The sequence below is a fragment of the Giraffa tippelskirchi genome, chromosome 1 (genome assembly GCF_054371585.1).
Source record: "Giraffa tippelskirchi isolate mGirTip1 chromosome 1, T2T-mGirTip1v1.2.pri, whole genome shotgun sequence".
Classification (NCBI taxonomy): domain Eukaryota; kingdom Metazoa; phylum Chordata; class Mammalia; order Artiodactyla; family Giraffidae; genus Giraffa; species Giraffa tippelskirchi.
This window is the reverse complement of record NC_137275.1, coordinates 155,277,502-155,301,645: the sequence shown is the minus strand read 5'-3', so window position 1 is coordinate 155,301,645 and position 24,144 is coordinate 155,277,502. Positions and strand designations below refer to the sequence as shown.

General features: G+C 38.4%; 1 protein-coding gene across 17 annotated transcripts in view; it reads right to left on the bottom strand.

Moving 5' to 3' along the window:
* PTPRD (protein tyrosine phosphatase receptor type D) overlaps window positions 1–24,144 on the bottom strand; it is a 1,686,434-nt gene that overhangs the window by 359,784 nt on the left and 1,302,506 nt on the right. For 2 of the 17 annotated variants that reach the window (XM_081500350.1, XM_081500359.1), the window contains exon 1: window positions 7,132–7,248. The exons of the other annotated variants lie outside the window; for them this stretch is intronic. In XM_081500350.1, the coding sequence (XP_081356476.1) occupies window positions 7,132–7,138 (7 nt within the window). In that variant the 5' untranslated portion in view covers window positions 7,139–7,248. Of the gene's footprint in view, window positions 1–7,131; window positions 7,249–24,144 lie in introns of those variants that run through there. 17 annotated transcript variants of the gene reach the window in all.

The window sequence follows — 24,144 nt, the reverse complement described above, 5'->3', positions numbered from 1 at the left end:
TATAAAATGTGAGGAAGCTGAGACTATAAATGAATGGCCCATCACATTAACTCCTAGTTTATCCTTTGAAACAACCAGATGGTCATTGTCACAATTAGCTTTCATCAGAAAACTAATAGTTCACCTTACCACTGTATAACAGATTATAATGACTCTATGTAGAAAGATAAATCTCAGGAAGGAGACCTTTGGTACTGTGACTGTACTGAGCTAATGGCAAAGTACATTAAACTTGAAATACTCAGTGATTCTAGCAGAGGAGTGTATTCTATAAAATAGTAAGTTGAGTTTGTTCAGTCTCCGAGACTGTCTTTTCTCAACCAGTAACACAGAGGGTTCTTTTTTTTAACCTATATAAATCCAGTGAAGAAGGCAAGATGAGTCATATAAAAAGAAGAGAGCAATCCCTACATTTGGAGTCTCTCAACTGCCTCGTGATAAAGGCCCTTTAATAAATAATAGAAGTAGGTCTGCCAGCTCAGAGAGGCTAACTCACAGGAAACAAGGGGACCTTCTCACCGGCACATGCGCTGGGTTTCCAGTGTACCTGTGGAGTGGCTTTCCAACAGGATGCTCCAACTTTACTTGCCTCCCATGAACTGTTTCATCAACACAAATCAATTGAGTATTACTTTAATTAACATCTACTATCACATAAATCTCCATTTGAGAAACGCTGCCCAGGTGAGAATTATCAGTGACCTGTTTCTCTGAAGAAATAACTGACAATTAAAAAAAAAAAAAGATTTGTTCCTTCAACTAAAATGATATCTCTTTAAACAAAACTCTCACAAGCAAAAAAATATTATAGTCTCTATGCTTTCAAAATTAATTACCCATGACAAATAAGAAAATACTCTAGAAGTATGTGTTAACTCTGATGAATTCCAAAGAAAGAAGTATTCAGTTTCAAGCCTCCGTGCTTTTACTAATGCCATCACCTCTATTTTTTAAGTACTATTTTAATTAATTAATTAGGACTCACCGTGCATGTGGATCTTAGTTTCCTGACCAGGGATCGAACCTGTGCCCCCTGCATTAGAATTGCAGAATCTTAACTACTGGACTGCTAGGGAAGTCCCTCCTCTACTTTATATACATTGTGTCCATCTATTTGTTGAAGGCTAAATTTTCACATGAGGTATAATTTATAAGTTAAAGAGGAGAAAATGAAGAAGGAAGATGTGAGGGCAATTTCAATATGAGCAAAAGATCACAGTATATGATTTTTAAGGAGAATGGCAAAGTCGGCCTGGGTGGCTGGAGCATGAGATGAAAATACACGTATGAAAGGACAATGGAAGATGGGCTGAGAAGAAAAGCTGAGAGCCATGCTATCATTGTGCACCTTCCCACAAAGTCTGCGAGGGATGCAGTTAGGTATTACATGATCCAGTCGTTTCCAAGTAATGGCTTTTTGGTCCAGAAAATAGACACCTTATTCAAAGTAATCTTGGATATTCTTTCTCAATACTTTAAAACATAAGTTACGAAAAAGCCAGTCCCTAGTCAGCCATATGGATTTGGGGCTACTGCAAGCAGAAAAGCTCTCAAAAGAGGAGACAGAGGAAGTTAAAGAAAGGCAGAGATAAAGGAAAGTGTATCATCTTTTGAAGTAGATGTTTCTGAACAGACAGGAACAGGATTCATTTCCTCATTTTTGGTACCTGTGACCCTCTGTGGTCCTGGAGAGGTTTGAAAATGAATTTCTTTCAGAGAATGATGCAATATTTTGGCTGCAAGAATCTTGAAAGATTATATTGGCCAGATGGTGGCTACCATTCCAGAGAAGTCATGAAATGTTCCAACTCAAAACTGACTTAAGACAGGAAAACTTGCACATGTATTTTATGAGCCAAAATACTACAATATCCCTTCAGTACTTTCCAAATTCCAATTTTTTGATATCATCGTGACAAGCAGCATGTTAAAATAATAATACTAAATAAAAACCAATCAAAAGGAAAGGTTTCTAATACTCTCCATCCAGGTATATGTTTCTCAAGATTTCTATCACATCCAACCTATTGCATACAATGTTCTGAAGAAACAAGTTACCTAAACTTTAAACTTCCCAGCTTCCTATCCATGGGATCTTGAACCAAAGAGAATACAGAGAGTAACTGGTTGGGACAAGCAGTCAGAGAGGGGGACTCCATAAAGAAAATACGATGTGATTTACACCATTTCATTTTAAGGGGATTTGTCTAAGGACATGGGGTACCTGGAAAGTAGCTCGGTGGTAAAGACTCCACCTGCAATGCAGGAGATGTAGGTCAACCCCTGGGTTGGGAAGATCCTCTGGGGGAGGAAATAACAACCCACGCTTGCCAGGAAAATCCCATGGACAGAAGAGCCTGGCAGGCTGCAGTCCATGGAGATGCAAACAGGCAGACACAAATGAGTGACTGAGCACACACACACGTCTAAGAACAAAGAAAGACTTGAAACTTAAAAAATTTCTATCTAAATTATTATATGTCATAATTAATATCCATCTCCTTTGGATTATTAACATTTATTTCTCTTCAATTATATTTGAGGAAGAATATGCCAGTGGCAGGGTTAAGGAAGTATTCACCAGAAGAATGAATGTTGCAAGAGGTCAGTGAGAATGATAATTTGATAACACTCTATATCCTATAAGAACAAAAATGATCAGAATAATCTCATCTAAATTTGTGGAGACACGCTATGCTCCTCAGGTACATGTTTAACATAGTCATCGTTTCATAACGAATGGAGAAGATGTTTTTCAGAAATGATTTTCTGAAAAAGCCAACACATCTATCTCAGTTTCTCCAAACATTGGCAAAACTTGATTGGAATCTTTCTAGAATGTAACATAAACATGTTCTTTTTCTAGACAAAGAATACCAAAATGAACTTCACCTATCTTCACATCATTCTGAACTTTTCCTATGTAAGGTCTATGCCTACTTTTCCATTTTCTATTATATATTTAATGACAACTTTTCAATTCTGTGTCCACACAGATCCATATCCTCTTCATACCCTAAGATCAAGTTGTGGTGTCCAAGTTGTGCTAAACAGTGTAAGGAGCCAAGAAAATGAAGAAGAGAATGCTAAAGAATCCATAATCTAAGCTATGAAAGCCATATGTCTAAATGAGGGTTATTTTTTACTGCTGCACATATCAAAAGGTTTGTGTGTTTTCCTTGTTTTATTTTCCTACGTTCGATAATCTATGGCTCAGGACATAGCAGAGATTTTGAGGGTAAGTCCCACCGTGCCAAATGGATGGGTCAGATGCTTTAAACAAGATAATCTCCACCTAAAAAGGCTGGACTCCACACAAAGCTATTTACCACACTCTTGCCTCCTGTTACAGGCCTGCTTTCTTGGTTACAGATCCTTGGCTCCCAATTTCTGCTCTGTCTCCGGCATTCTCTCCTTCCTGGCTTCCAGTTTCTCAGGGAACTTCTAGTTTTGATCCTGCCTGACTGCCATGATTCCACCTTTGAGACCACACACTGAGCTGGACTTGTTCCTTCTTCAGCAATGACCTCAATTTACCCTGTATTTGATCCTGCTAAGCCCTATATTGTATCAGGAACATCAGTTAAAAAACAAACCTACAGAGGGGTAGGATTTTATATGCAAGAATTCTTGGCTTCCAGCTTATTCTTTACCTTCTTAAATCTAACTCTTTGCACCATAGTAGAAGATCATCTCCAACTCTTCCAGCTGACCCGGCCGATAGCTGCCTTGAGAAATATGACTCTGAAAACCTTCATGCAGCATTGCTGAATTCACAGAATCCCATCATATTCATCACTAAAGAGCTACACACACACTACCACATGGACTCTGAAGGATATGATATTATTCCCTTTTTATAGTTGATAAATATAAGGCTTACTATTTTCAAAGTCACACAATTGTGTAGCTGTAGAGCGGAGTCATAGGTTCAGATTCTGTCTACAATCTCCCTACCCTTTACACTAAATCAAGCCCTTACAAGCTGAGGAAACAAAAATAACCTGGACATAAAGACCTAACAATCTATTTTGAATTTCTCAAACCATTTCCAATGTATCAGAGGTGGAAAATTTCCCCACAAAGCACGGAACAATTCTCGGGACACCAAGAGATGGCCTTAAGAGTTCACTAAATATAGTGAACTCTGACACTATCTACCAGAGATAGAATCAGATTCCATAGGCAGGGCTCACAAGATCGCCTGCCACCCTAAAACTTGATCAATTGCAAGTCCAGGTTGTCACCTGTGCTTCAGACTTACTGCTATATAGGTCAGTGTTCCCATGACTCTTTCCTTGAGTTTCACTGATTTTGCTAGAACAGTTCACAGAACTCAGGAAACACATTTGCTCATTAGGTCAAGAGTTTATTATAGTTAGTTAGTTCAGTCGCTCAGCCGTGTCAACTCTTTGCGACCCCATGAATCGCAGCACGCCAGGCCTCCCTGGCCATCACCAACTGCAGGAGTTTACCCAAACTCATGTCCATCGAGTCGGTGATGCCATCCAGCCATCTCATCCTCTGTCATACCCTTCTACTCCTGCCGCCAATCCTTCCCACAATCAGGGTCTTTTCCAATGAGTCAACATTTCGCATGAGGTGGCCAAAGTATTGGAGTTTCAGCTTCAACATCTGTCCTTCCAATGAACACCCAGGACTGATCTCCTTTAGGATGGGCTGGTTGGATCTTCTGGCAGTCCAAGGGACTCTCAAGAGTCTTCTCCAACACCACAGTTCAAAAGCATCAATTCTTCGGCACTCAGCTTTCTTCACAGTCCAACTCTCACATCCATACATGACCACTGGAAAAACCATAGCCTTGACTAGATGGACCTTTGTTGGCAAAGTAATGTCTCTGCTTTTTAATATGCTATCTGCTAAGCTGCTGCTATGTCACTTCAGTCATGTCCGACTCTGTGCGACCCCATAGATGGCAGCCCACCAGGCTCCGCCATCCCTGGGATTCTCCAGGCAAGAACACTGGAGTGGGTTGCCATTTCCTTCTCCAATGCATGAAAGTGAAAAATGAAAGTGAAGTTGCTAAGTCGTGTCTGACTCTTAGCGACCCCATGGACTGTAGCCTACCAGGCTCCTCCGTCCATGGGATTTTCCAGGCAAGAGTACTGGAGTGGGGTGCCATTGCCTTCTGCAATATGCTATCTAGGTTGGTCATAACTTTCCTTCCAAGTAGTAAGCGTCTTTTAATTTCAAGGCTGCAATCACCATCTGCAGTGATTTTGGAGCCCCCAAAAATAAAGTCTGACACTGTTTCCCCATCCATTTTCCATGAAGTGATGGGACCAGAGGCCATGATTTTAGTTTTCTGAATGTTGAGCTTTAAGCCAACTTTTTGACTCTCCTCTCTCACTTTCATCAAGAGGCTTTTTAGTTCCTCTTCACTTTCTGCCATAAGGGTGGTGTCATCTGCATATCTGAGGTTATTGATATTTCTCATGGCAATCTTAATTCCAGCTTGTGCTTTTTCCAGCCCAGCGTTTCTCATGATGTACTCTCTTCCAACAACACAAGAGAAGACTCTACACATGGACATCACCAGATGGTCAACACCGAAATCAGATTATATTCTTTGCAGCCAAAGATGGAGAAGCTCTATACAGTCAGCAAAAACAGGACGGAGGGGTGACTGTGGCTCAGATAATGAACTCCTTATTGCCAAATTCAGATTTAAATTGAAGAAACTAGGGAAAACCACTAGACCATTCAGGTATGACCTAAATCAAATCCCTTACGATTATACAGTGGCAGTGAGAAATAGATTAAGGGGACTAGATCTGAAAGACAGAGTGCCGGATGAACTATGGGCGGAGGTTTGGGACACTGTACAGGAGACAGAGATCAAGACCATCCCCATGGAAAAGAAATGCAAAAAAGCAAAATGGCTCTCTGAGGAGGCCTTACAAATAGTTGGGAAAAGAAAAGAAGTGAAAAGCAAAGGAGAAAAGGAAAGATATTCCCATTTGAATGCAGAGTTCCAAAGAATAGCAAGGAGAGATAAGAAAGCCTTCCTCAGCGATCTATGCAAAGAAATAGAGGAAAACAACAAATTGGGAAAGACTAGAGATCCCTTCAAGAAAATTAGAGATACTAAAGGAACATTTCATGCAAAGATGGGCTTGACAAAGGACAGAAATGGTATGGACCTAACAGAAGCAGAAGATATTAAGAAGAGGTGGCAAGAATACAGAAGATCTATACAAAAAAGATCTTCACGACCCAGATAATCACGGTAGTGTGATCACTCACCTAGAGCCAGACATCCTGGAATGTGAAGTCAAGTGGGCCTTAGGAAGCATCACTACAAACAAAGCTAGTGGAGGTGATGGAATTCCAGTTGAGCTATTTCAAATCCTGAAAGATGATGCTGTGAAAGTGCTGCACTCAATATGCAAGCAAATTTGGAAAACTCAGTATGGCCACAGGACTGGAAAAGGTCAGTTTTCATTCCAATCTCAAAGAAAGGCAATGCCAAAGAATGCTCAAACCTCCACACAATTACACTCATCTCACACGTTAGTAAAGTAATGCTCAAAATTCTCCAAGCCAGGCTTCAGCAATACATGAACCATGGACTTCCTGATGTTCAAGCTGGCTTTAAAAAAGGCAGAGGAACCAGAGATCAAATTGCCAATATCTGCTGCATCACTGCATCACTGAAAAAGTGTGAGAGTTCCAGAAAAAACATCTATTTCTGCTTTATTGACTATGCCAAAGCCTTTGACTGTGTGGATCACAATGAACTGTGGAAAATTCTAAAAGAGAAGGGAATACCAGACCACCTGACCTGCCTCTTGAAAAACCTGTATGCAGCTCAGGAAGCAACAGTTAGAACTGGACATGGAACAACAAAACTGGTTCCAAATAGGAAAAGGAGTACGTCAAGGCTGTATATCGTCAGTTTATTATAAAAGGGTATAATTCAGAAACAGCCAGATGAAAGAGATGTATAGAACAAGGTGTTTAGAAAGGGTGCCGTACTTCCTTGCTCTCTTTCTAAGGGTCCCCCTCTCCCCCTATCTCCAATTGTTTTCCAACCTGGAATGTCTCCTAACTCTGATCTTTAGGGTTTTTATGAAGGCTTCATGACATAAGCAAGACTGTTTAACTCACTAGCCATTTGGGACGAACTCTGTTCCAGCCCGTCTCCAATTCCAGGAAGGCAGTGGTGGGGCTGAAAGCTCCAACCATCTCATCAGCAGTTGGGTACACTGGCCACTAACCCTACCAATAGATGGGGTCCAAAAGTCATCATTACATAACAAAGGATACCATTTTGCCCTCATCACTTAGGAAATTCCAAAGGTTTGGAGAGGTCTTTGCCTAAATGGGGATATAAGATAAACTATATATTTCTTACTATAAATGCCAGTATCACTCTAGCAGCAGAGGAACAGAGCAACAGAGGAACTAAGGAGAACCACACCTCAATAAAATCTTCAGAGAAAATTCTGAAGGAGATATCTTTTCTTCATCATTGGGTCAGTTTCTGGGTCCAGAAATTTGATTCACTGTTCGAAGTATGCTGAAGGAACATTAAATATTCAAAATCATTCTCTTATTTCTTATTACTGTTTTCAACAGAAGGTCTTATTTATAAAAGCGGCATTTCCATGTCTACGATAAAGGCTGTATAATTTCTAACCTCTTGAGTTACTGGAATACAGCTTTGTATTCCAAAGGGAAATTTTAAAGTTTAGGGGCAATAGAAGTATGGGAATATAAAATATTTACAAAGAAATAAAAAGTTTACCAAAAGAAAGAGAAAATGCACTATCATGCAATGAAAAAAATAAGAATTTATTTATTTATGTATTTATTAAAGAACCCCGTTTATTGTTTGACTTTAACTTTTAAATATTTGGGGTATGATAAAATCAAAACAAGAGAGAAGCAGACAGCAAAAAATGGCATTACCAGCAGTTTTTATATCCTATTATAACTCTGCCACATGTTTAGAAAAGCACTAGGAAATGTTGATTCATAGCCTCACAGTTATTTCTGCGTTTTTGTTTTGTTTCCCCAACCACAAGCACTTAATGAGCACTTATGACCTATGTAGTTACAGTAAAGGAATAACAGAAGCCTTCTTCTGGTTAATTCTAAAGCTTCACAGTATTCTGTATGTTAAATTGAATGAGTGACAATGAATTATAAACGTACTACACAATTTGGGTTTAGGCAAGAGCCAAAAGCAGATAGATAATTTATGAGGAATATATGCATTTTATATAGATAAGTAGACAAACCGGCATGACCGGAACTTCAATTATGTAAATTATATCAGCTTTCCTGGTGGCTCAGAGGTAAAGATTCCACCCGCAATGCAGGAGACTAGGGTTCGCTCCTTGGGTGAGGAAGATTCCCTAGAGAAGGGAACGGCTACCCACTCCAGTATTTGCAAATGGAGAATTCCATGGACAGAGGAGCCTGGCAGGCTACAGTTCATGGGGTCCCAAAGAGTCGGACATTACTGAGTGACAATAATTAAAACTTAGAATGGTCAAAGCTCGTAGCAAGGCATGCATTCTAAATGTATAGTCCTAGACTAGATCCTAGAAGAGGTTGAAAACTGTCAATCCAAGAGGAAAATAAAAACCAAACCTTCTATTTGTTACTGAGGAGTGGGGAAGAGGGATCACTAGTATGCTAAATATAAAACTCAGACTCCAAGAATGAGGACACCAGAGAAGCTCCAGGGAAAAACACCAATCTTGAGATCAGGAGACCTGACACTGAACTGCAAAGGTAACCATTGCAGCACAAATTTAGACGGAAATAAATTGAAATAAATAAATAGCAAATGTGAGATGGGGCCTCAGGGCTGGCTCCAAGGGATTCTTCGGCCTGGGAGGCTGGGAAAAGCCCCAGCTGCACTAAAGACAGCAGTACTCTCTGCCTGCTACTCTTCCTAAAGCCCACCTAAACACAGTGACAGACTTTATTTTCTTGGGCTCCAAAATCACTGTGGACAATAAATGCAGCCATGAAATTAAAAGGCACTTGCTCCTGAAGGAAAGCTATGACAAACCTAGACAGTGTGTTGAAAAGCAGAGATATCACTTTGCCAACAAAGGTCCGTCTAGTCAAAGCCATGGTTTTTCCAGTAGTCATGTATGGATGTGAGAGTTGGACCATAAAGAAGGCTGAGCACAAATGAATTGATGTTTTTGAATTGTGGTGTTGGAGAAGACTCCTGATAGTCCCTTGGATAGCAAGGAGATCAAACCAGTCAATCCTAAAGGAAATCAACCCTGAACATTCATTGGAAGGACTGATGCTGAACCTGAAGCTCCAATACTTTGGCCACCTGATGCAAAGAGCTGACTCATTAGAAAAGACCCAGATACTGGGAAAGACTGAAGGCAGGAGGAGAAGGGGTGACAGAGGATGAGATGGCTGGATGGCATCACTGACTCAATGGACATGAGTTTGAGCAAATTCCGGGAGATAGCGAAGGACAGAGAAGCCTGGCATGCTGCAGTCCAGGGGTCACAAAGAGGCAGACACGACTTAGCGACTGAACAATGAACAAATGGCATGGTCTGGGTGTCACAGGGAAGAGATAATATACAACTCTAGTCTTTCTTTACAGTTATTAACTCCAACCCTAGACAACCCCTCAGGGATTCACCAAGTTGGGAAACACAAAGATTCTTCATCCTGTTGCTTTCTTCTGGCCCCTACTACCCACTTTCACTGTAGTTCTACCTCCTGTTCCATCATCCCCAGCAGCCTGGCTAATTTTGTTGCTAGTTCTGAGCTCCAAAAGTTAAAAGACAGGCTCACAGAGCAAATGTTAGTATTAAGAAAATCCTAAGTTCATTTAATTAATTTTTCCATAAACTAGAATAATCATATTATCATTGAATGTCACTATAGGAAATTCAGTTCCATTTTAATTGTAAAAGCACATCTATAATGCAGATTTTACTTTGACAGTATATTTGAAATATGATAGTAGTATATTTGATTACAGGAAATCAAAATAAAATAATAACTAAACACATTGTGGTTATCTCCAGTAACATCCTGTCAACTTAAAAAATATTCACAACCTAAAAGCTGAGAGTTATATTTTATTTGGTAGGAACTGTGAGAACTCAAGCACAGGAGACAGCATCTGAAGTAACCCTGAGAAGACTGCTCCTAGTAGGAGGGCAGTGGGGAGGAGCCAGGTAATACAAAGGGCAGAGAGCCTGAATGTCAAAGTTTTGGGTTTTGTTTTTTTTTATGAATTAAAGAAAATCAAATATCCCAAGCTAAGGAATATAGCACTTTTCTATGCATGGAAACATACTGGAGTGTGAAGTCAAGTGGGACGTAGGAAGCATTACTAGGAACAAAGCTAGTGGAGGTGACAGAATTCCAGCTGAGCTACTTCAAATCCTAAAGGATGACGCTGTTAAAATGCTGTGTTCAATATGTCAGCAAAATATGGAAAACTTGTAAGTGGCCACGGGACTAGGAAAGGTCAGTTTTCATTCCAATCCCAAAGAAGGGCAACATCAAAGAATGTTCAAACTACCATATACCTGCTCTCATTTCACATATCAGCAAGGTTATGCTCAAAATCCTTCAAGCTAGGCTTCAGTAGTTTGTGTACTGAGAAATTTCAGATGTACAAGCTTGGTTACAAGGAGGCAGAGGAACCAGAGATCAAATTGCCAATATTTGCTGGACCATGCAGAAAGCAAGGGACTTTCAGTAAAACATCTACTTCTGCTTCATTGACTATGCTAAAGCCTTTGACTGTGTGGATCACGACAAACTGTGGAAAATTCTTAAAGAGATGAGAGTACTAGACCACCTTACCTGTCTCATGAGAAACTTGTATGTAGGTCAAGAAGCAACAGTTAGAACCAGATATGAAACAAGTAACTAGTTTAAAATGGGGAAGGAGTACAACAAGGCTATATATGGTCACCCTGTTTATTTAACTTATACGTAGAGTCCTTCATGCAAAATGCTGGGCTGGATGGATCATAAACTGGAATCAATATTGCTGGGAGAAAAATCAACAATCTCAGATATGCAGATGATACCACTCTAATGGCAGAAAGTAAAGAAGAATTAAAGAGCCCCTTGATGAGGGTGAAAGAGGAGAGTAAAAAAGTTGACTTGAAACTCACCCTTAAAAAAAAACTAAGATCAAGGCATCCAGTCCCATCATTTCATGGCAAATATAATGGGAAAAAGTAGAAGTAGTGATAGATTTTATTTTCTTAGACTTCATAATCACTGTGGACAGTGACTGCAGCCATGATATTAAAAGACGTTCCTCAGAAGGAAAGCTATGACAAACCTAGACAGTGTATTAAAGAGCTGAGACATCACTTTGCTGACAAAGGTCCTTACAGTCAAAACTGGTTTTTCCAGGTCCATAAGGAAGGCTGAGCACTGAAGAATTAATGCTTTCAAACTGTGGTGCTAGAGAAGACTCTTCCCAGTTCCTTGGACTGCAAGGAGATCAAACCAGTTAATTCTAAAAGAAATCAACCTTGAATATTCATTGGAAGGACTACTGCTGAAGTTGAAGCTCCAACACTTTGGCCACCTGACATGAAGAGCTGACTCATTGGAAAAGACTCTGATACTGGGAAAGATTGAAGGTAAAAGGACAGCAGAGTATGTAATGGTTAGATAGCATCACCAACTCAATGGATATGAATTTGAGCAAATTCTGAGAGATAGGAGAGGACAGAGGAGCCTGCCATGCTACAGTCCATGGGATCACAAAGAGTTGGACACAACTTAGTGACTGAACAACAACAACATGTATGGAAAGATGCAAGAATCTAGGCTCACTGAAATCATTCTTTTGAAAAGCTCCTCAGTTATCTGGGACCAATATCCTCTTTTCACATTTTGAGCTTTGCTTCCTCAGGGCTCGCGATAGGGAACAGTTGCAGTCTAATGGCTGCTACATGGCAGGTATTCCTTTCCTTCTGAGTTCTCTCAGGGTTCACCAGCTCACCACCTGTGGTGGCTGCGACCACTGGCAACTGTGACATATTTGTTTACTGATATGGCAATATCAGGAAATATTTCATTTCACAATCTTTAAAGTGTAAAATAAAAATGAATAAATCCTTAGGGGGTATGGTTTTTAAATTAATTTATTTTTTAATTGAGGGATATTTGCTTTACAGAATTTTGTTGCTTTCTGTCAAACATCAACATGAATCAGCCACAGGGGGGTATGATTTTTAAAATCATTGCATTTCACAAGAATCTTGTAGCTTCCTGCTCCAAGAGTCACTCTGCTATTTCTCAATGCTTATGACTCTTCCCTAATGCCATGGCCAAATGATATTTCCCCTAGCATTGTCATTATCTCGTCTATATGATGATGATCTTAATTTTTATTATGACCAACATCATCTTGAAACTGAACACTAGAACAAGGTAAAACTAATCTACTTTTCAATCACTTCAAACTTTCTCTAGAAATGGAGATTCAAATATTCACAACCATTATCAAATAAACCCACTTGATTGGAACACCTATGCCTCAAGCTTTCTCAATAATCTTAACAAAAACTGACCACACAATACATCCCATTCCATTTTCAGTTACCACAGTATGTATCTACCACATCTTCTGAACCATATTATCAATGCTTGTCAAAGTTCAAGATGCTCTTAGTGAGGAGAGTATTTTCTTATAGAGAACGTAATTGTGTCAATAGGGCCAGGCCCATCTTTTTCTCACTGAAGGCAAATCTCCGTGTTAAATACCATGGATATGAGTATGAGTCAGGTATGTAACCTCAAAAAGCTCATCAAGAAGCAGGAAAATCAAGTGCCCCTCATATGCACAGAATCAGTCAACCAGCATGAAAGTCATACCTGACAATCCATTTGTACACTCCTGGGGGCAAAAAAAAGTACCAGGTCATATACCTCAGGACACCTCTGGTATGACTCTAGTGTGAACAGACTACAACTATCTTAAATGCACATTTTCTGAAATATAATCATGATTCACATTGTATAGATCCTGTACTACACTATTCCTATATACAGTCAGAAGCTGCTTTGAAATATTTCCCTACTCATATTCATATATAAAGATTTTTCACAGGTTTTCACTAAATCTCTTATACCTCATAGCTATATCAAAAATGTACACTTCAGCTTAATGAGGGGAAAATTAACTGCACAACTTCTAACAATAACGGAACACTGGAGGCATAATTCAATATGCACAATCAAAAATTTTCGCCAACTGCACACAACTGAATGATTAGGTAGTATAAGAAATACTTCATGCTTTCTTAGCAAAACAGTAAAATCAATAAGAATGCACCTAAATTTTTTCAGACTACAGCAGTTAAAGCAAAGCAGCAAAAAAAGAAACCAAAAATGAAGGAAGGAAGAAATTAAGAGAGGAAAGGAGGAAGAGAAGAAGGGAGGGAATGAAAAAAAAATCATGTTTGTTTTTCCTCAAAATCTGGGCTTCATTGGTGGATCAGTTGGTAAAGAACCTGCCTGACAATGCAGGAGATGCAAGAGAGGCAGGTTATATCCCTGGGTCAGAAAGATCCTCTGGGGAAGGAAATGGCAACATGCTCTAGCAGTGGGCTACAGTCTATGGGGTCGCAAAGAGTCGGACATGACTAACACAGCTCGCGCGCACACCCCCCCCCTCAAAAACTGAGTTTGGATTCTTTGCTTATTTAGTTTTATAAGGGCCAGTTTCATGGGGCTGTGTGCACGAAGAGTTGGACACAACTGAGTAACTAACACACACACATAAGGGCCAGTTATTTTTCAAGCAGTTGTAAACAGAAGGTAGACTTTTGTTTGTTTGAAATGCATCATATCAAAAGCAGAAACAAATGTTAAGCTAGCTACTAAGTCCCCACCAAAATGCAAAAGGCTATAATCCTCTTCCAGTGTTCTGACACTACTTTCTGCTGCCCTTCCTCTCCACAGATCTTGCAGCGTTTCGTTGATAGGATACATGATGCCCAAGTGGAACTGTATAATCTGGAGCTTCCTTTTAATAAAATTACTTCCAAAGAGAGAAGAAAAATAAAAAAAAAAAAAACAGCTATTGTTTATCATTAATTTACCCTTTGAGAGGTACTGTGAGGAGGACAGCTTGCCTGAATTAGACAGAAAAGCTGACCCTGTAAGTCACTTATCCTAATTAAGATCAATGGCGATCCAGAAGAACAGTCCTTCTACCACCTAATGTTGGAACGTTACCTCCCAACATGGCAGTATGTGCATCTCCTAAACCTGTCTGCACAATTTTCCTATTGTCTGTTTTTGTATCCTTCCTCCCCTACTTTTATTTCTCTTCACAGAAATGTCTATCTACCTCAAACATATTAACAAAAGTGAAAGCCCTTTTGCAAGAAGGAAGTGGCTTAAATTTAAAGTTGTTCCCCTTTTAAGACTTAAATATCCAAAGAACCATTCTGTTGTGATGGTGTCACTGCTGTTCAGACTTGTCATTATGTTTGTGAAAGTTAATTATCTGATAAGATACACTGTGGTTATTACTACCAACAAAAAAAATATGTATATGTTTATTAATTCGAAGTGTTCCATTAAAATAAAGTATGCTAACTAAAGAACTGAACAATTATTTCCTAATTATTACTGCACAATCATTTGGGCATTTTATAACAGCTTTTTCCTTTTCCTGAAGGAATTACACTTTATATTTAAAACTATTAGCATTTATAGTGTTTTATTTTAATAGTATATGCTATTTCTGGGCATATTTTTACTCTGAAGGTCTTAGTTGTAAATCCAGTGTTTTAAATCAAAGTTTCTTCCTCACTGAAGAAAAGTGTTAACATTTGAGCAAATCATTAAACATCCTAGGACAAGAACCCACAACTCAAAGGGTGACTATGATTCATGTTGAATATTTTAAGTATTAGGTAAACATTGAATGAAGGATGGAATCAAATGGTTTGTTCAGAAGGAAGAGCAAGATATTTCCTTATTACTCCTTCCATTTCTGTTGTCTTCCAGGAATAAACCATACATGTCTTATGTGAGAGAAAGAAATTAAAAAAATGAAGACCATAACTATAATGGAGTTAACGTGGCTTCCTATCTCACAGCCCTACAGTTGTCACTTTCTCATAAAATCCAAACAATAAACTTGAAATTAGATGTTGTCCTTTCACAGAAACTTCCTTCCTTCAAAAATACCTATAAATCTGTGGTCTAAGACAAGTGGGAGGGAAAACACATGCATCCTTTTAGCCAATAGGTCTGCAAAGTTTTAGGTGACTCAGGAAAAAAAGATAAAATTGTACAACACACTAAATTCGATAATTTCTAAATCTCAGTAGTTCCCAGTACACTGAATATCCTGAGCTTTGTTCTCTGTAGACATCAAGCAGGCCACACAGTCCGCCCTGGGCATGCACGCTGTGCCCACTGCAGTCAACAAAGCATATCATCTCAGCCGTCCACAACATCCATCCTCAACCTGCTATGCTGTGAAGATTTCTGATTTTTGCTGTCCACCCAAACCACAAACTTTCTGCCTTGTGTCACACACTGTCTATAACAAAGTTATTTGAACATTTAGTACAAGGGATTGAGAGCACAGGTGTTATACAAAACTGGGAAATTCAACTGTCTTCCATATTGTTTATGTCTAATTCTTTCTGTGTATGTGTATGTGTGTGTGCATAGTCAGTCACGTCCGACTCTTTGCAATGCCACAGACTGTAGCCTGCCAGGTTCCTCTGCCCATGGAATTCTCCAGGCAAGAATACTGGAGTGGTTTGCCATTTCCTTCTCCAGGAGATCTTCCCAACCCAGGAATCGAACCTGAGTCTCTTGAATCTTCCGCATTGGCAGGTAGATTCTTTACCGATTGAGCCACCAGGGAAGCCCATCCTTTATATACCACATCCTTTTGTATCATGAATGTAGCTTCAAGATACAAATTAAGAAAATGTGTAGGCTACCAATTAGAAACAACCGATAAGTCTTGGGGTTGGGTTGGGCACTTTTACTTAAATTTTTGCAAATTACCAGATGCCTACTAGCTACTGTGCTGCTAAAGGAAAATATAGTAGAGCATTTTGGAAAGAAATGCTGGGGCTATTGGCCCTTTCACCACCATTTCTTTGAGAGTAATTGCTACCAAGAGCAGTGTCATACTCATTAATCTTAATGAACTACGCTTGAAAAAAGCCAAGTGTTAGTTTGTTCTTTGTAGTAAAATTTGCTTTTTTTTAAGATCACATCTAATTCTTCTAACTTAAAAGAGGATTTATGGATATTTAAAAATACACCAGAGTACATCAAATTATTTTGCAAACTTGGCCAAACTAGGCAGGTTTCATTCATAGTACACGTGGATAAATACGTGGAGACACATAAGTTCACTAGGGTTTTCTATGTGTTTCCACTAAAGGCAGTTGTAGGATTAAGCCAAACTTCTGTGTTGCATTCCGGAAAATATCACTTTATGTAGAATAAAATAATTTTTGTTTTTCCAAAACAAAATTTAATTTTTGTAATTAAAAACTTACAAATGGCATCAAAACATAGACTCTAGATTACATGCTTAAAAAGTTAGTTGTGTAAAGAGATACTGAGATTATAATAAGCAACATGCAAGTAATAATATAACAATAGTGGAATATATTTAGTAGCTTGCAATATGTGGTCATCATGTTAAGTGATTTATATTAACTATTTTTCAATTAAAATTCAGAACTTTACCACAGTAGAATTCCAAGTTGAATTTTCCCTGCCTCAGAATTATATCTATGATTTGAAATTGAGAATAAAAAATATAACGTATCCCAGATGTAAGAGATTGTAGAGAGGAAGCCAGCAACATGTAAAAACAACCACACACCTACAGTTTGGACTGAAGAACACCAGAGCAGGGCTTGCTATAAGTACCCAATTCCAAAGAGCAACCCCTTTCCCAGTCGCAGCAAGAAGAGGTTCCAATAGGGGCAGGAATCAGCTTTGTGGGAGTTCAGTGTTGCAGGGAGAGAGTCCATTTTCTTTCCTCTCTATGGAAAGGAGAGGGAGATGCTTTCCCTTCTGCAAAGTGATGAAATTTCAGAATCAGCATTCACAAGAGTAGGAGTGCCTACAGGTAGTGAGAAGGCCTCTCTTTCCTTGGTTAAATGCCCATGGTCGCACTCTGGTGACTGAATTTCAGGGAGCATTTTCAGAAATAAGTCACTTTGTTTTATCATCCTCCTACTGCTAGGAAGATAAGTCTCCTAGTATGCATATCCTGAAGCTGGGGCAGCCCTGAACACGGACACTGATGCTCATTTCTACTACAGTGATGTCTGAGAGGGCAAGATCTACTGAGTTAGCTAAACCAGAAAGACTGAAATGCAGAGAAGTGTCCCTGGGAGATAGGTATAAGAAACTGTTGAAAATGTGGAAGAAACCCATGGCATTTTCCATCCACCCGTATCAACAGACCTGCAGTTTGGTGGAGAGGCATGGACTTCTGTGTTGTTCAAGTCATCTCAAAGATCAGTAGCAGGAATCACGATTCAGAGAGCACATAAATCTGAAAGATTCTTTCAGGACATAGTAAATTAGAAGAGTGCAGCTAAAACAATAGGCCCATGTAAGAGACAAGTGAATGATAAACTAGGAAAAGCAGAATGGAATCAGAATGTAGGTCAGCTGGAATACCAGTCTTAAAGGCTATGAACCACGGGGGTGCATGAAGGTGCAGAGCCATGGATGTATAGGCCTGCAGATAGAAATGAGAAATAAGGCAGGCAATTACCAAACTTGTATATGACATGATTTCCCCTTTCTTTCTCCTCTCTTTCTTACTTTTGCCAAGTGAGTTGAGATTGCTGAAGAGGAGAATCACTTGGTTAGGTGTTTTCTGATTTTTTTTTTCAGTTTAACAAATAAGAGCTTTGAATAAATTATCTAAAAGCACTCAGCTAGCTACCAAAGGGAGGGGTACTCTTTAAATACCTGCTATTCTTCTCTAACCCACTGATTTGGGCACGAAGAAAAGGCAGCAGAAAGGGCAGAAATTCAGTGCCATGATGGAATGAAGGCAAGAGGTCATCTGCCAAGGTCCTACAGAACTAAAATTAGAGGTAAGACAACCACTCAGGGTGTAAAATGCTGCATAGGGATTACAGAGAATGAGGACCAGGGGAAAGCCATGTTTTTATTCAGAGATTCACTAGTGACATCAGGAGCAAAGCTTCGGCTGACTTTCTGTGGAGGAAGACAGATTGAAGGGAAGTGGGTGGTGAGGAACTGAGGCAAATTTTTTTAGAAGTGTGAGGACAAACACTGCCTGTGTGTGAGGGGAGGGGTCTCCTTTGTTCAATAGTGTGACAATGTAGCCAGTCTTACATACTCCAACTATACCTATACAGAAGAATTTGGAGAGTATCATATTGCAAAGAATGATTAAAAATAAGAACAAAATGTAAAACAAATGAATTCCTAAATGAATCATCTCCAATCTGAACTGCTTAATATTGCCCAAAAAAACACAGTCCTTCTAATTTAAGTTTTTAAAAATGTAAGGTAAAATCTCTGAAATGATATACACTAAATTAATTTAAAATGCTACTATAGTAAAATGAAAGTGGAAAGCATATTAAAAAGCAAGGCTTGGAAAGGTGTTTCTGAAAAGGTGAAGGATATCAGTGGTAGCAAATGTGAATCACTTAAACTAATATGTGCAAGAGGAACAATAATTTTCCCAAGATACTGGAATTATTAAATATCAGAACAGTTTGGAAATAGATTCAGGAAAATGATAGCAATATGTTCTAAAGTCTATTTTTTTAAAAAAAACCCAGCCAAATAGTATAAGGGAGAAAATTCTATATTTAATATGGAAATGCAGTCATTTCTGGTCACATAAAATGTATTTAATTTAAAGGGACATATACCTAAAAACAAACTCTGAAAGTTTGTTTGTTTGTTTGTTTCTATATATCTATCACTTAAAGAGACTGCTTCATTCAAAAGCTGGCAGCCTATGAGGCTTACAAGACACTCCCAACCATAAACTGGCTTTTAGTTAGCCAATCACATAATTTCCTTTCTTTGCACCTGTACTTTCTTTATATAAATCTTGACCAGCTCCTGTCTGCAGAGTGCTCCAAACTACTTACAGTTTGGTGATGATCAATTCTAATGGATGTTTGCTCAAATAAAAATTTTAATACACTTTAGTTTATCTTTAACAGTCCTAGGACTATGTGTCCCAAATCTTTGGAAAGCGATCTTGGTTAATTTCGAGTATCCTGGAGGAACCCCGGGAAACATGCCTTACCCAAACTGATGTTCAAAGAATTATGCAGGGAAGGCAAATATCTAACAAATTCATAAACATTCATGGATAAAACATCACAAATTTCATCTGAAATAAATTATCATTTAATGCTATCCTCCTCAAAGTTGTATTAAGTAATCTATTTATGTTATACCATCTCTTTGCCCATTTAATGTTCATGTTCATGACAATTTAGTCAATCTAACACTAAAGAAACCTTTGATATAATCTTTTCTGCTTAAGTTACTCCTAGGTCTTCTCACTATGTCCATTTCTTCACTGAGATTGGGAAATAATTTTACTAGGACAGAAACTCTCTAATTAAGTAGAATGAGATTCAAGTAGCTAATGCAAATGAGTTTTCATCATTCAATACCAAAGGCAGGATTAAAGGGAGAAAAATTCACCTGAGTTGGACGTTAATTTTCCCCCAAAGAACTTGACACAAAACATATTTACAGAGCATAGCGATTACAAAATTTTCATTTTAGCTCTCCAATTTTGTCTGATTGTGATTTTTTTCATGCTTTATTAGGGTATAACAGGAACTCTCTCATATTGATAAATGACATTCTGGGGTGTCTTGTAATACAAACTTAACTCTTCTTGCAATTACTCATTAATTTGCTATTTTGCATCTTAAAAAATAAAAAAGAAAGTATGCACACTTAGAAACCAAATAAGTACTTTCTAACAGATAAAGCTTCAATTGTACTCTTAGGGAAGCACCATTTCATAACTAAGGAGGTCAGACCTTGACCCTGAAAGAGTATTCCCTTCAGACAAACACACTAAAATGTAAACTCACTATGGAACTTTTAGTTAAGGACTCAAATATGATATCCATGGTTGGCAAGGAAAAGATAACATGTCTTCATTTGCCAACATTTTAATTTTGGTGTTTTCTGTGTGTATTTTCACAAGTCTAAATCCTCTTAATCTTTCTATTCTAAATCTGCCAATTAAAAACAATAGATACAGCAAATAAAGTACCTGAAAAATTCATACTGAAAGGAATCAGAAACCTCCCATCTATCTCCTATATTAAAATGAATGTATCAAACTAGAAACTTAGGTATTAAAAAAAAACACTTGATATTTACTTCCTATTAAGAATTCCTTATATTTCCTCAGCTGGTAAAGAATCCGCCTACAGTGCAGAAGACCTGGGTTGGGAAGATACCCTGGAAAGGGAAAAGGCTACCCACTCCAATATTCTGACCTGGAGAATTCCATGGACTGTGTAGTCCATGGGGTTGCAAAGAGTTGGACACGACTGAGTGACTTTCACTCACTCACTCTAGATTTCCTTATACATTTTATGATGGATGTTTCAAGCTAATTCATATTAACTGCTATCTTTGAGTTTCTTTCTTTGATGGTATCAATTAATTTCTCAAAGCCTTTTTCTCTATAGTATACAGTAGCTGCTTTCATTTAAAAAAAAAAAAGTTTAACTGAAATGCAGGCAAAAATCACATGAAATCAGCCTTGGAGCTGTAATGTTGTCACCTATTTTTCCTTTCCTAGGCCTGAGTCTGCTCCATCTGCCTAATTATAGGCTCAAAACCCTCTGGGTGGTGAATGACTCTACATTCTGCACTGCACTTAACACATTTTTCATGCTCTATATACTATTAATAATAACAGTAATAATGACATATATTTTTCTTAATATAAAGGAAAACATGGACATCACAACTGTCACTTATCCACATTCCCTTTTGTCTTGATGATGCACACTGGACGGATGGTTACTAAGATCACATGACCTCTTCTTTCTATTCCAAACTTAGTTTTGCATTTTTTTTTTCTGTAGCTCACTTGTTTCCTCTGTTTTAATCTATTCTTCTGCTTTCTTTACCCACCACACCTATTATCTCCTCCTGAATGCCAAGCAGCATCAGTATTTTGCACTTAGCTGCTAAGGAAAATACTTGTTTGTGTATGCTTAATTGCCTTAACTATTGTACTAAAGTAGGGTTTCTAAACAGCACTACTGACATTTTGGGCTGCACATTTTGTTTTTTACAGTGGAGAGTTGTCCTGTGTATTGTAACATGCTCTCCCTGGTGGCTCAGAAGGTAAAGAATCTGCCTGCAATGTGGGAGACCTGGGTCCGATTCCTGGGTTGGGAAGTTCCCCTGGAGAAAAGAATGGCTACCTACCCCAGTATTTTTGCCTGGAGAATTCCATGGACAGAAGAGCCTGCAGGCTACAGTCCATGGGATCACAAGGAATCAGATATGACTGAGTAACTAACACTTCACTTTTTAGCACCATCCCAGGACCCTACCCACTAGATGCCAATAGCATAGCTCATCCCACTCCACTACCAGGTATGACAGCCAAAAATGTCTCCAAATGTTGCCATCTATTCCCTAGAAAACCGCTTCCAAGACAAAACCTATTGTAATAAGGTAAAACTGTTCTTCTCAGTATGTCGTACTGCTGGAATTAAACAGAGTAAAAATGAGATAAATACGAAATAAAAATTATATTAAAACTCCCACACACATACACACACATCCTAAAAATATTTTGCATGTGCAGTTTAAGCATTTAAGAAGCCTGAAGTTCACACAAGCAAAAATAAGTAACACTCCAATATCAAGGATTATTTTACTAAAAAAAAATTATTTCTGCTACTTTACTTATGAAAGCTAACCTGAAATAGAGCTCTAAGCAAAGCACGAGCTATGATTTAAGACTAGTATGTCTAACATCCAATTAAAATAAATCCTTCTAACAGCACTTTTATAAAATCACTTAGCTTGTTAAAACACATAAAATGTTTGGCTCCCCTGGGCTACATTATGATTAAGGTACATTTGGAGATGAAAAAACACTTCTCATTTCACAAGGTCACAGTACATTTCAAAATGAGCTATACTTCACTATTTTCCAAAGATTTCTTTGTTTCCTTCACTAAACTAAGCCAAGGTCCTCCCACTTCTGAAATTTACTATAAATCTGGATATTGTCAAGAAGCATTTAATCTCCAATGCATTTGAAAAGCCTTGTAAATTCCAACCAAAATAACCAAGGCACAACCTTTTCTCTTTTTATTTTTCTTCTAAGTTTTTTTTTTTTTCCAATGGTCAGTAAACATGTTTCAACATCAGCTTTATTTTAGGCACTAATGCAGAAAGTGTGAAATAAATATCCTAGACACTTGGGTCTCACCAGAGGCAGTGCTTGAGTGTTCATGAGGTAGCGCATAAGTGTTCAGGCTTTGCAGTTGACTTGAACTGGGTTTGAATTCCAGGGTCCAATTCCTCACTAGTTGTGTGATCTTGAGCATGTTAGCATCTCTAAGTCTCAGTTTCCCCAGGTGTAAAGGACAATAATATTTGAACTTATTTCATGGAACTGTTATAAATTTGGAAAATAAAAGCTTTAGCACATACTAGCACACACCTTGCACACAGTGAGGTGTTAACTAGCATTACAGATTCCCTGATCAATCAATGTGCTTCAAAGTCAATATTTTCTCAAGTGAAAACTGCTAGCTCTCCCTCCCAAATCTGTGTCTTCCTGCACTTCTTTCTATCATTCCTTTTCTCCAGCTATACGACCAAAACCTGATAATCCTAAATCCCTTCATTATGCTTACTACCTCCACTTCCCACCCAAGAAACAACGACACCCAGCACCTCCCCATCAACATCACCACTAACATTCCAGGCACTAGGCTTTTACCTCCATCATCTCACGTCACCTTCAACATTTAATATGCACTTATATCTGTCATCTCTTCTTTATCTCTGCTGTCCCCATTCTGATTCAAGCCCCTCTTCTTCTAAGATCTAGAGAGAATTATAGGAACTAATTTATCTAATATCTAACTCTTATTCATCTTGCACAGTGAATTCAAAGTACTTTTTACTAAAACAGATCTGATCATGACTTCCCCACGATATACTGTTAGGTACCATCCTGTCCCCAACCTTTATGATAAACTCCACCCCATAGAGGGTAACAGGACTTCAGGAGTTCAGCCCTGTCTCTCTACCCAGTCTTGCCTCACAGTGCTCTTTACATAAACCCATATGCCCACCACAGCACACTACCTCCAGGTGCCTGACAAATGACATCCTTCCTAATCCTTTGCATACATTGGGACTGCTGCCTGGCACATCAATCTCTGTGCATCTGTGCATCTAGCTCATTTTTGAGGTCTTTAAACACCACCTCCTCCCTGCAGCAGTTTCAGAAGCCCCTAAGGCTGAAAGATGGTCCTTCATCTATATTTCCTCCCAACAACTCCCTGAACCTATCTTAAGAAGCTGACTGTGTTGTTATGTATTGGCTTTTTCATTTATCACCTGCACTAAAAGATTTTGCTGGACAATAGCATCATTTTTGTTCATCTATTTTCATTCAAAAAATTATGGTGTCAAATACAACCAAAATAGAAAATACAGAATTAAATGAGATTCATGCCTATCTTACACACACACACACACACACACACAAATTGTGTGCTTAGCACACAGTAGGCACCCAAGTATGTTTGTATAAAGAATGCTTCATTGAATGAAACATATGAATAATATATATGTGGGGAAATTAAGAAGTTCCATTTTGTTTCTGAAGGGCCATAATGGACAAATGGCTCATATAACTGATATAGCCATAAAATATCCTGCCTATTAATATAAAATTAAATATTTTTAAATTATTGTTTAAAGATGTACAGTACAGAACTGATTTGCAAAGTTCCATCCCACAGTTTCTAAACTGAAAGTCCCAACAATCCAGATTGTTCTCAGAAGCCAGCAAGACATAAAAACTGATATCATCAATTACAACTTTTTTCCAAAATGTCTGACTTTGTT